Genomic DNA, 12,627 nt, shown 5'->3' with positions numbered 1-12,627 from the left:
GGTACGTTAGTCATGGTGATATCTCTTGAACAATCCCAGGAAGAATCAGGAGATATGTTACATCACATAAGTTTTGGCATGTCAACAGTATACCCAAACCCAGAAGCCATTCCATCCCAAACCTGCTTCTGCTGGGTGACTGGTTTTAATAGCCTCCCAGTCACCTAGACTTGAAAGAGCAGAATCATCTTCAGCTCTTCGTCGTCCCTTCTGTCACCCCCAGATTCTCTAATCCCCAAATCTGGGCTCTAATCCCAAAGCCTGGGCCAAGGTAGTGTCCATATAAACTGGAGTTAAGGCACACTCCAGCCTTTTCAATCTGTTCTTTACACTTTGGCTACTCACTCTCCTACACAAGAATATTCAGTTGCTAAATAGAGTACAAAGTTCTTCAACTCTGGTCCCAACCCATGTTTCTTGCATTCTATTTCTAAAGCCTCCCTCTCCCCAGATTCTTGCCTTGTGCTCTCATCATACCAGTCTGCTGTGTATTCCCAGAGTGTCGCCTGTGTGTTTTCATCTTGGCATCTTTGATCGCTTTGTTCTCTGCACCTTGGAACACCATTACCTCTCATCACAGCAAGTCTCACCTTGGTCAGGATGCCAGCTCCTCTGGATGGCATCTGAGGATACGTCTACTGGATTTAGTGATCTTTTCCCTGTAGTTTCATGATACTTAATAATAATTTTAATAGCTATCTGCCTTATTTTACAGTTAGAGAGTGCCTACCTAGACTTTCCTCCTCAGGCTTTCATTCCCATTAGGATTTTAAAGTTTTTAAGGGCCAGGACCATAATTTATTCAGTTCAGTTCCTCCCAGAGGACCTTTGATTTATATAGTAAGGACCTTCAAAATATTTGTGCAGTTAATTACATTATTTTTGGCTGTGCCACACAACTTTTGCCCTCTTAATTCCCTGACCAGGGATGGAACCTGACCTTGGGCAGTGAGAGCACCGAGTCCTAACCACTGGACCACCAGGGAACTCCCAAGCTTAATTACATTTAGAATGGTAAATGTAATTACATTTAACTTAAGAAGACCTCACAAATAACACTTGAATACTGAAATTTATACATTGTTAAGGGTATTGCTTCCTCATTCATTTTTTTCTATCAATTTTGTCTTTTAAGTCACCTCCTTCATGAGGGAATTCCCCAGCTTTCCAGTGGTTAGGACTGGGAGCTTTCACTGCTGGGGCTGGAGTTCAGTGGTTGGGGAGCTAAGATCCTGCAAGCTGTGGGGCGGGGCCAAAAAAAGAAAAAGAAAAAGAAAAATTCACCTCCTTCATGAATACATTCCATAATATTTTATAGTTTAGTCATAATGTTTGCCTGGGGAGTGGGGGGAGTGCTGCTCCAGTGACTGGTACTTCTAAGATCCAGTGTTAATTTTAGAGAGATGGAAATGCTACAGGAAAGCTTTGCTCTTGTACTGCCACTCACAGTATGCCTGTGTGTGTTTTTCCTAACCCGGGATAACTCAGGAGGACTGATAACTGGATACATTTTAGTATCAAATGTGGGATCAGACTAGTTGAGAACATTTTTTAAGGAAGCTACAAAATGCATGGAGCCTAAATAAAGTCGTACAGAATTGAACACTGCCCTTAGTGCTGCCTTTGCCCTTGAATCTCTAAACACCAACTGACGAATTCCCAGCACCTTGCATCTCTCAATCACCCACAACACTCCTTGTCTTCTACCTTCTCCTCCAGGAAATTTTTCTTCCATTGTGTAGTTGAAGAATGACTCTTTGCATAGATGGTAATGAATGGTAACGTTTACTTTTAACTGGGACTGTTAGTAGACAAACCAAAAGGTAATTCTGACATAAGGAATTGTAGGCATGATGGCGAGGTGGTGAGAAAAAGGCAACGGAAACTTGAGCTAGTCAGGTTTAAAAAGCATGATGTCCTTGCAGGGCATTGTGCAAGCCTCAGGTCAAGGTCACCTTCCTAAGGGATTTCTAAGCCCATCAATTTTAAAGTAGCTTCCTTCCATATCAGACCGTTCTGTTTTCTTCATGACACACATAACTCATCATGGGAAATGATCTTATTTATTGGTTTATTTGATGGTTATCTATCCCTTTTGGAATATAAATTCTATGAGATAGGGATTGGCTTACTCCATTGCATTCCCAGAACTGACACAAAATGAGGACTCAATTCTGGAAATCTTTGTAAACTGAAGAATTGAATGAATAGGCATACCTTGATTTACACACAAATCATTTTTTAAAGAACTTTTATTGAGATACAGTTAACATACAATAAACTGCATATATTTAGATTGTACAATTTGGTATCCCAATCTCCCAATTCATCCCCCCAACCCTCCCTGCTTTCCCCACTTGGTGTCCATATGTTTGTTCTCTACATCTGTGTCTCTATTTCCGCCTTGCAAACCGGTTGATTTGTACCATTTTTATATATTCCACATATATGACACACAAATCATTTAAAGTGCTTACAGGGAGAAGAATATTACATTTGCTATCTAGAAAATTACAGTACACAGTTTTTACAAATGTAAAATAGTATCCCCTAATCACTTTTTAAAAAATTTTGGATTTTGCAAGTTTTTCATTAGACTTTCTAAAAAAGTGGAATCATAAATTTCATTCAAATTCTAAGCGAGGTGTTCTGTATCTCCTGTATGTGTAGAACATGACAAATATTCACCAAATACACATTCATTAAAACTAGAAAGAGTTTAAAGTAAATCCCATACTTAAGTTTGTTTGCCACATGACTTTAAAAATCAATATGCATTATTCTGTAACGCATTTCAACCTTTAATATATTTACTTGAAATGCTATCTGAAGCCTAGTTATTGAAGTGTAAGTATTTTCAAAGACTTTAAGATGTTCCTTACCACAGCTGCCAAATTAAGTTCTTGAGCGCCAAAAGAACTACATAAATTGTGCATGTACTTTCACAAGGAAGGATCTAAAATTGCTGGTCACCACCAGAAAAAGGGTTACTTATTCCCTGATCACCAGTAAAATTAATAGGCCCATGGCCAGGAGGAGGGCCCTGGCTGAACCCATTCTAAGGGGATTGCGTTGCTTGGGAAACCAAACAGAAGTTCGGGATCATTTGCTCGAAGAGCTCAAGACCACATCCTTCAAGTTTTCTTGCTATTCAAATCTAGTAAAGAAAGAGGGAGAAAAGAGAGAGGGAATAAAAGAGGAGTAGGGAATGTGGAAGAGAGAGAGAGGAGGAGAGAAAAGGAGAGAGGAGAAAGAGGGGGAAATGGGCGGGGCCCTGCCCAGGAAAGAACTGCGCTCCAAGCCCCGCCCCCGTTTCCCAGGTAACCGTGTAAACAGACCTCTGTCTCCTTTTTCCCAGTGAACTCCGCTAGGTGCGAAGTGGCGGGCAGGAAGTAGTGGGCAGGGAGTCCGAGTGGAGATGTGCTCTTTTGTGAGAGTGGGGCCCCCCAAAGGGTTGGGGCCCTGCAAGGGATCTTCCACCGAGCCAGCTACAGCTTACCCGTTAGAGATGAGTGCCCTTGGAGGAATGAGGGTGTCTGAGAGGAAGTCTCCCCTGAGCATAGACGTGGGGCTCGTCCAGGAAGGAAAAGATGATTTAGGAGAGAGGAGGGTCTTCATGCGAACAACATCTCCCACGCAGCTGGGGCTCAGAGTGGGATTAGGAAAAGAAGATCTCTCACGCAGTAATAATTTTGAAGGGAGGATGGCTTCACCGGAAACAAAATCTCCATCGAGCAAGGGGCTTGAAATAAGATTAAAAAGACAGGATATTTCTAGGACTTTCACGAACGGGAGTAATATAGGAGTCAGAAGGGCCTCAGCATCACAGGAAACAAAACTTCCTCTGAGTATGTTGCCAGGAAGAGTGGGTTTAGAAAATGAGCGTTTTCTGGCAGGTTGTTCTCCTGGCAGGGTAACACAGCCTCCGCTGGGCCTGTTGTGTGAAAGTCCACAGGCTCTAGGGAGCAGGAGATGTCCTGTGGCTGGTGACCCTGAAGAGTTAGAGGCTTCAGTGGGAAAGCAAGCTGCTTTGGGTATGGAACCTAGACAGGAACTGGAAAGAGAGTCCACCTGTGTGGTGATGAAGCCCAGCGCAGAGACAGAGCCTCCCGTGGAGGTGGACATGGGGTTCCCCCAACCAGAGGAGCCAGATGAAACTAAGTCTTCGGAGCCCCAAATGGGCTTGGTGATAGAACCTTCTGAGTGCCGGTTGGCCCAACAATCTGAAGAGCAAAGGGAGGTTGTGAACATTGAACCAGGGGTAGAACCTCCAGATCGCATCAGACCCATATACTCTGGGAAATTTTTTGATCGGATGCCTTGCTGGTCAAGTGTAAGTTTTTTCCTAGTACTTTCCCTAAGAACTATGTATAGCCATGTCTCTATCAAGGTGATAAACTAGTGAGACTTGTTAGGATTTGTGGAGTCAAGTGCAAAAATTTTGTTGAGATTCTGCTATTCCTTGTCCTGTTAGACTCCTTCCAGCTGTTTGTTCCAGCCCCTCTGACTCTCTGCCTCCTTTCCTAGATGTGAGCTTTGTTTTCTGTGCATACAAATGGTTTCTCTTGATTTCTCCCTCCTTTCTCCTTTGATCTACATTTCATTCCTCAATCTGCATTTTCTCAGCCCTCGGACTGCAATGCATGTTGTATCCTAATATTCATGCACTTTTTTCGAAAACATTTTTCTTTTTCCATTCATTATTCTGTGAATTATTTATTCTTCCAGCAAAGACTGGTGGTGGCCATTACACTGGGTACAGGGCACTATCAAATGAAAAGCACATGATCCCTATCCCATGGGGTTTAGGCTGTCACTCCAATGTTGGAGACAATAATTAAACAAATATTATACAGACGTCTAAATGAATAGAAAACAAATGCAATTCTTCCTTAGTAGAAGTATATCTAAATATGAAGCACAATGCAAAGTTTGGACAGTTTTATTTGGTGGAGATGGGAAAGGCTTTACAGAGCAAGTAATATTTGAGATAATTTAGAAAGGTGTCAGTATTTGTCAGATGGCAAAAAAGGGTTGGAGCATCTTGGGCAAAGAATGACGTACAGTATGACCAAAGCTTCTTGTGTTGGGAGGTATACACAGTTCTGTTTAGCCAGCATGGTGGTAAGAGATGTAGAAATCTAAAGGCCCAGAATGCAGGGTTAAAACGTATGGGCACAGAAGCAATGGTGAATCATCATGAGGGAAGAAATAAATAAAATTTGCATTTTGGTGAGATAATTCTGATATCAATAAAAATGGTGGACTGGAAGGAGAAGATTTTGGATGACAGGAGGAAGGTAGAAGGCTATTTTAAGGTAATGATGGCCTGAAATCAGTGTAGAGTTAGAAAGAATGGAGCAGAAATAATTCTGAGAGCCTTTTAGGAGACGGTATTGTTAAGAATTGCCATCCAGTTATGGATCTCTGTGGTGAAAGAGAGGGAAATTGATGGATGACAGGAATTTCTAGGTTGATAATGAGGCATCTTCTGGTTTGGTGGCATATGAATATCTGGTGTCGGCCATCCTGAGTTTCAGATATTTATAGGTAACAGATAAAAAAGCCAGGGAGACAGTTGGAGCCATGGGTGGAGATGGGACAAGAAGATCTAGGCAAGAACCTTGGGAAACACATAAGATGGTCAGAGAAAGAAATGTCAACTAGGTGAGTTCTTGAGGACAAGGATTTTCTCTTATTTATCCCGTAGCTTCATGGCATATCACGATGCCCAGCTTATAGTGGTCATTCAGTAAATATATGTTAGATAAATGGAAGGCTGGGTGATTAAGTGGGAGAAAGAACAGTCAGAGAAGAAAGAGGTGAGTCTGAGAGGGTGGTATTGAATAAGATAAAGGCAGCATTCTTAAAATATTCTGAGATTAAAGGAGAGGTTGGAGAACACAATTCTGCTGAAGTGGTCACAGGGATTCTGCAGAATTTTTTTTTTTTTGCATCTGCAGAGTTTTGTTCCCTTTGGGACTCAGGGTGTTCTTTTGTCTTTGACCCACTTTGCTTTCTGGTTCCCTTATTGGATTTCCCCAGCCACTCTCTTCTCACTTGACCAGGGCTGCTTCTCCTTTCTGGATTGGTTCTGCAGTCTATGGCTTCAGACCTGATCTCACACTAGAGCAGATACCAGCTTCTGGTTTCCAATACAGGCAATTCTAAAACCTCTGCTTCCTCCTACCTCTCACATCCTCCTTTCTAAATGTGAAAGGACAGGGAAGAGAGCTTCAGGGAGAAAGTGAGTAGCAGTGCTAAAACTTCTCTGATAGGATGACTAGAATAAAGATGAATTAGCTTTGGGCATTTAGGGAATTAGCAACATTGTTAGAATGCAGATTCTAATATACTGAATAGTGAAATTAGAGTTGGAGATAACTATTGTGAATTTTTTTTTCCCTTTAGAGGTGTGACAATGAAGAGAACAGAGTAAAGCTTCCATTTAGGAATATTTTTATTTATTTAGTAAATCACAGGATTTTGAGATAATGGGTGGAACCAGACCCTAGATAAGCAGAAGGGAGTGGAAACGGGATCATAGGCCAGAGGAGAGATTAGCCTAGACTAGAAAGCAGGCTCCTCTTAAAATAATTTTTAAAATATTAAAATATCTACTTTCACTATAAAACAAAGATAATAACATGGAAAATTTAGAAAACAGGAATGAAAACACAGATAATCTTATCACCCCAGCTCTATGCCTATAAGCACTTTGCTGCATTCACATTAATTAATAGTTATGGTAGCTTTGTTATATCAACATCATGGAGCTCTGCAGGTATTAACTCTTTACCCATGGGGAAACTGAGGAAAATTAGATAATTTGGCCAAAGTCTTACAGCTAAGAAGTGGTAGCCCCAGGGTTTGAAGTCACCACTTCCAATTTAAGAGTCTGAGTTATAGATTGTACTATACTTCCTGTGACACTTTTCTCCAAATTCATCCTTATGTATTTGCATAAAAATTGTCTTGATTTTTCACTTATTAGTGAAAAAATTTTCAGTGTTATTACAGAGAATTTACAAGATGTTTTAGTGATAAAAACAATATTTTTTAAAGCCGATGTATGATTCTTTAGCTAACTAATTCCCTTTCTCTTTGGACAATAGATTTTTTCCAAGATTTTTCTGTAAAAGTAGTCTATGAACTTCTTTATGTATATGTCTTAGAATATTTCCTTAGGATAGAGCTTCAGCAGAAGCCAAAGGATGAATCTTTCTCTAGTTCTTTTTGCCAAATCTCTTCCTGAAAGATTGTACCACTAAATTTTAAAAATTAATAATGATTTGTGAGGCATTGTTTTAATTCACATTTATTTTATTTATAATGAGATTGAAAATTGTTTCATGTGTTTGTTTTCATTTTTTTTTTTTAATTCTTACATCTGGTCATCTTGCTGAACTCTGATTAGACTTAATTGTGTATTATTTCTTTTGCATTTGCTAGGTAGACAATCATATTGATGCTTTTGTCTTTCTTTAATACATATAACTCTCATTTCAATTTCCTATCTCATTGCATTGCCTATGATCAATAATACAATATTGAAAAGTCTCTTTTCAGACTTTAATGGGAACGATTCCAGTGGTTCACCATTAAGTATTACTTTGCTATATCCATTCCCAGTTTGATGAGTATGTTTAAAAATCAGGAATAAGGTTTGAACCACATTTGTTAAAATATATCTATTCTGAATTAATATGGTTAATTTTCTAATAGCAAACCATCTTCATATTTTTGGGCTAAGCCCTGCTTGGTTGTGATTTATTATTATAATATATTCTTGGATTTGATTTGCCAGTTTTTTAGTAGGATATTTGCATTTATGACCCCATGTAACATTGGACAGAATTTTCATTTTTGTGTTATCCTTCTTGGAGTTTGGTATTAGGGTAAAGCTAGTACATGAAAAGAATTGGGAAGCCTTCCATATTTTCATTTTCTTTATGCTTGTAACAGTTTAGATATTATGTGTATTATCTACTTTTTATAGATACTACTCACATAACTGAAAGGAAAAGAGCAGGAGATCCCCAGCATTCTGACCAAGGGATGTGGTGGTGAAGTATTTGGTGCCTCTGAGTTCATCCAGTTTCAGAGAGGGGAGGAAGTGCGTTTGGTGAGGTCAAAACCCATTTTCAAGCGTGACAGTGAGCAGAGTTCAGATGGAAATACCTATGTGAAAAGCCTGCTAAAATCAACCCTTGAGGACACTTTCTTTGCATCAAGGTGCACTCAGGGAACTGTCATCTCAGTGAGAGGCTGTTGCAGTGTTGGGGCAAGGGGCACAGACACATCTCACTGTAAGGACACTCATCCTGTGGTTTGAAGTTGCTGCCCAAAATTGGCTGCAAGTGAAGGTCTGCTCTGATGGATTTATGAGACCCCATGAGGATTTCTAGTCCGGCTAGTAAAACAGTCATTGGTACAGGAGCAAAGACCTGTATTCAGGAAAAGTTTCTAAGAAATGGTGGCCTGAGAGGAGATTTTTGGAGTATTCTTCAAGAACTAAAAAGACTCTTGTAAAACAAGGTCTTCTCTGTGTAGATGCTTGAAAGGGCTCTTGGACAGCACTCTGGTAGAGATCAAAATCTCTCTAATGGTCATTTCTGCAAGACATCCTGACACTGTCCCTTGATTTCCATTAATGCAATGACTAAGGCAGAGACCTTGGGGTTATTAAGACAAAACAACTGTACCTTACAAAGTGCATTGATAAATGGAATTGAGCCCTGAAGTACAAAGAGGAAGAAGGAAGGAAAGTTTCAAAGAAAGGTTTGAAAAGATTATATTGTCTACAATGACTAGACGGTATGTTAGATGCTAGGGCTACAAAGATGAAAAATGATTCAGTACCTGCTTTCAAAAAACCTTACAGTCTAGAGACTTGAGACCAATAGACTGGTGATTTTACAATGTGGTAAATGTCATGCAAAGGGGTGTCTTATTTTCCCTCGATTCTATACCAGGAGAACATGATAGCTATTGGGGGGATGGGTAAGAGGCAAAAGGGTCACCCATTCATAAATCTTGTGAGGACTTGATAGTCATGCAAGCCCTGGTACTCAGAAAAAAAAAAGCTGCAAAGATTCATTTTGTCTGAATTTGCAAAGAGCCAATCTCTGCAGAATTCTGAGAAGTGGGTGGTTTCATTTGCATAATGGGTTCAGGGCCTTCTGGACAGAAAGATAGATGCTGTCACTTCTAACTTTTTTTGCCAAGATATTACGAGTTAGGGATATCTATGAGTAAAACAGGGTGGTGTTGACCAAAGGAGAGATGGGACCACTATGCTAGCCCACCGTGAGTTTGGGCTAGATGATTATGGGTCAGTGGGTCTTCAGCAGCTGAAGATTGTCCTGTAACAACCTTCCTGAGCGGACTTGAATGGTACTTGGTCACCGAAAACTGTAATATTGGGGACTAACTGACAAGGTGGCCAAGTGAGGTGGCCCTGCTGTGGCTGGAAACTGAGGAGGGAGGTGGCCGAGTGAGGAGGTGGTCAGAGCAGTTGGGAGTTTGTTGCAGACAGAGGTCCTGAACAGATAGCTAAAGACTGAGGACAGTAGGAGTCGGCTTCCTACTGGTAGAGAAAAAAGCTACAAATATGAAAAGAAGGACAGCAGGAATCCTGTGGTGTTGGATTGTAATTGGAGGTACTGGTGGAAATTCATGGTATATCTATATCTATATTTATATCTATGTCTATATTCATGTCAATATCTAAGCTAGATACATTTAACTAAACAGAATATTATAGAATTGATGTAGATGCAAGTATGAGGGTGTGTATATACCACACATTTCCTAGCTCCATCCTCTAAGAGGATCTAGAAGTGGTGTTTATCTAGTAGCAGTGAGCACACCAGAACCTGTATCTTGATTGTTAAATATCATTCCCTATCAAAAGGAATCAGAACTCTGGGGCAATGGCTGACTCTAGTGCTGGTGTAGTACAATGTGAACTTGGAACATCTTTGAAAATTAGAAAGTAAGAAAATGCTCAAAGAATAATGCAGATATGTCAAAGCGGTGCAGATGCAAGCTTGAAGAAGCCCCCAGTGGCCCAAACTGTTATACCTTGAGCATTAAATAGAATTACCATTGAATGAAAGGGGGTGGAGAAGGGATAAATTAGGAGTTTGGGATTAACAGATACACACTACTGTATATAAAATAGATAATCAACAAAGACCTACTGTATAGCACAGGCAACTATATTCAATATCTTGTAATAACCCATGGAAAAAAATTGAAAAAAAAAAATAAGTGAATCACTTTGCTTTAAACCTGAAATTAACACAATATTGTAAATCAACTATACCTCAATTAAGGGACTTCCCAGTGGTCCAGTGGTAAAGAATCTGCTTTCCAATGCAGGGGATGCAGGTTCAATCCCTGGTTGGGAACTAAGATCCCACATGCTTCGGGGGCAACTAAGCCTGCGTGCCACAACTACAGAGCCCATGTGCACCCTGGAGCCTGCGCGCCACAACTAGAGAGAAGCCTGGCCCTGCAATGAAGAGCTTGCGTGCTGCAACTAAGACCGGATGCAGCCAAAAAAATAAATTAAATAAATAAATATAAAAAAATACACTTCAATTAAAATATTACCATTGAATAAAATAGAGCCCATACTGATATAAATACATGAATGATTGAATAAATAGCAAGAAAAGAAAATTTTCTTGCAGTATAATGTAGATGGAATGATGGAATTAGAAAGTCACCATTTGGGGACTTCCCTGGTGGCACAGTGGTTAAGAATCTGCCTACCAATGCAGGGGACACGGGTTCAATCCCTAGTCTGGGAAGACCCCACATGCCGTGGAGCAGCTAAGCCCGTGCACCACAAATACTGAGCCTGCACTCTAGAGCCCTGGAGCCACAACTACTGAGCCCACATGCTGTAACTACTGAAGCCTGTGCACCTAAAGCCCGTGCTCCACAACAAGAGAAGCCACCGCAATGAGAAGCTCAAGCACTGCAATGAAGAGTAGCCGCTGCTAGTGGCAACTAGAGGAAGCCCGCGCAGCAACAAAGATGCAACACAGCCAAAAATAAATAAATAAATAAATAAATAAATAAATAAATTTATTAAAAAAAAAAGTCACCATTTGGCAACCATCATGGTAGTAATGATTTAGGTCAGAATCATCAATGGATATTAAAACAGTAGGTAAAAGTTTAGTGAGGAATGGGATATTTACACAGAATAATTTTTAAAAAATTGAAGCATAGTTAATTTACAATGTTGTGTTATTTTCTTCTTTAGAGCAATGTGATTCAGTTATACACACATATACAATATTTTTCATATTCTTTTCCATTATGGTTTATCACAGGATATTGAATATAGCTCCCTGTGCTATACAGTAGGACCTTGTTGTTTATCCATTACATAGAATAATTATTGGTTGCAAACTTTACAGTGGAGAAACCTAGCAGGCTTTACCTTCCTTTATTTTATTTTTAATTAATTAATTAATTTTTTTGGGCTGCATTGGCTCTTTGTTGCTGCACGCGGGCTTTCCTTAGTTGCGGTGAGTGGGGGCTATTCTTCCTTGTGGTGCGCAGGCTTCTCATTGCTGTGGCTTCTACTTGTTGTGGAGCACGGGCTCTAGGCACTCGGGCTTCAGTAGTTGTTGCGCACGGGCTTAACTGCAGCACGTGGGATCTTCCCAGACCAGGGATCAAACCCATGTCCCCTGCATTGGCAGGCGGATTCTTAACCACTGCGCCACCAGGGAAGTCCCTTTACCTTCCTTTAGTAATCAAAGTTAACACTACCAGTAAGAGGACAAATGGACAGTGTGTGCTCCCTGATAGAAAAACACAACATTGTTTCTGTGATTTCCCAGCAAAAGTGTATAACTTTAATCATAAGAGAACACCAGTCAAACCGAAACTGAGAAACATTTAACAAAATAATTGGCCTACACTCAAAAAATGTTAAAGTCATAAAAGACAAGAGAAGTTTAGTAACTGTTCTGGACCAAAGGAGACAGAAGAGACATGATAGATAACTGCTGTGCATGTGTTCTGGTTACCGAGGCACCTGGATCCTGACTCCCCTCAATGGGACCTGCTGGGTAGGGTTGAGGGCAGGGGGAGTGAAGCTGCTTGACAGCCTCCACCTGCTGCCCTCTGGATCCCCTGCAGGTTCCTTCATCAGGCCATGTGGGAGGACATTCAGGAGTCTTTCTGAAACCTTGAAAATGTTAACATATGTGGGCCGAGCGATGGGATTCAGAATGTCCTGCTTGAGCAGTGGAGGAGCTGAGGGTGCGGGGCGTGGAGACTATGGGGGCATAGGCAGAGGGTTGGCCGTCTCTGGGGGCGCAGCCCCTTTCTCACTTGTACCTCATATCACCCTGTTTGGCCCTGGAGGATGGCTGGTTAGCCAGAGACGGGTAAGAGTCCTCAGGGGAGGAACAACCTAAGACAGGCACAGCTGCAGAGGGGCCAACAGGGGTGGGACATAGAGCCTTCCTTATATCACCGTTTGGCCCTGGAGGATGACTGCTTAGCCAGAGATGGGTAAGATTCCTCAAGGGAGGAACAACCTAAGACAGGCACAGTCGCAGAGGGGCCAATAGGGGTGGGGCACAGACCCCTAAT

The 12,627-nt window shown here is 41.0% G+C and overlaps 1 protein-coding gene across 1 annotated transcript in view; it reads left to right on the top strand.

Annotated features, from left to right (window-relative positions):
- The first annotated feature begins 3,418 nt into the window (after positions 1 to 3,418).
- The window catches only part of EFHB (EF-hand domain family member B), a 59,664-nt gene continuing 50,455 nt past the window's right edge, over positions 3,419 to 12,627 (top strand). The window contains exon 1 of the mRNA XM_057739964.1: positions 3,419 to 4,333. Within this exon, the coding sequence (XP_057595947.1) occupies positions 3,419 to 4,333 (915 nt within the window). The remainder of the gene's footprint in view (positions 4,334 to 12,627) is intronic.

This window comes from Hippopotamus amphibius, chromosome 6 (assembly GCF_030028045.1).
Source record: "Hippopotamus amphibius kiboko isolate mHipAmp2 chromosome 6, mHipAmp2.hap2, whole genome shotgun sequence".
NCBI lineage: Eukaryota > Metazoa > Chordata > Mammalia > Artiodactyla > Hippopotamidae > Hippopotamus > Hippopotamus amphibius.
This window is presented reverse-complemented; position numbering and strand designations above follow the sequence as displayed.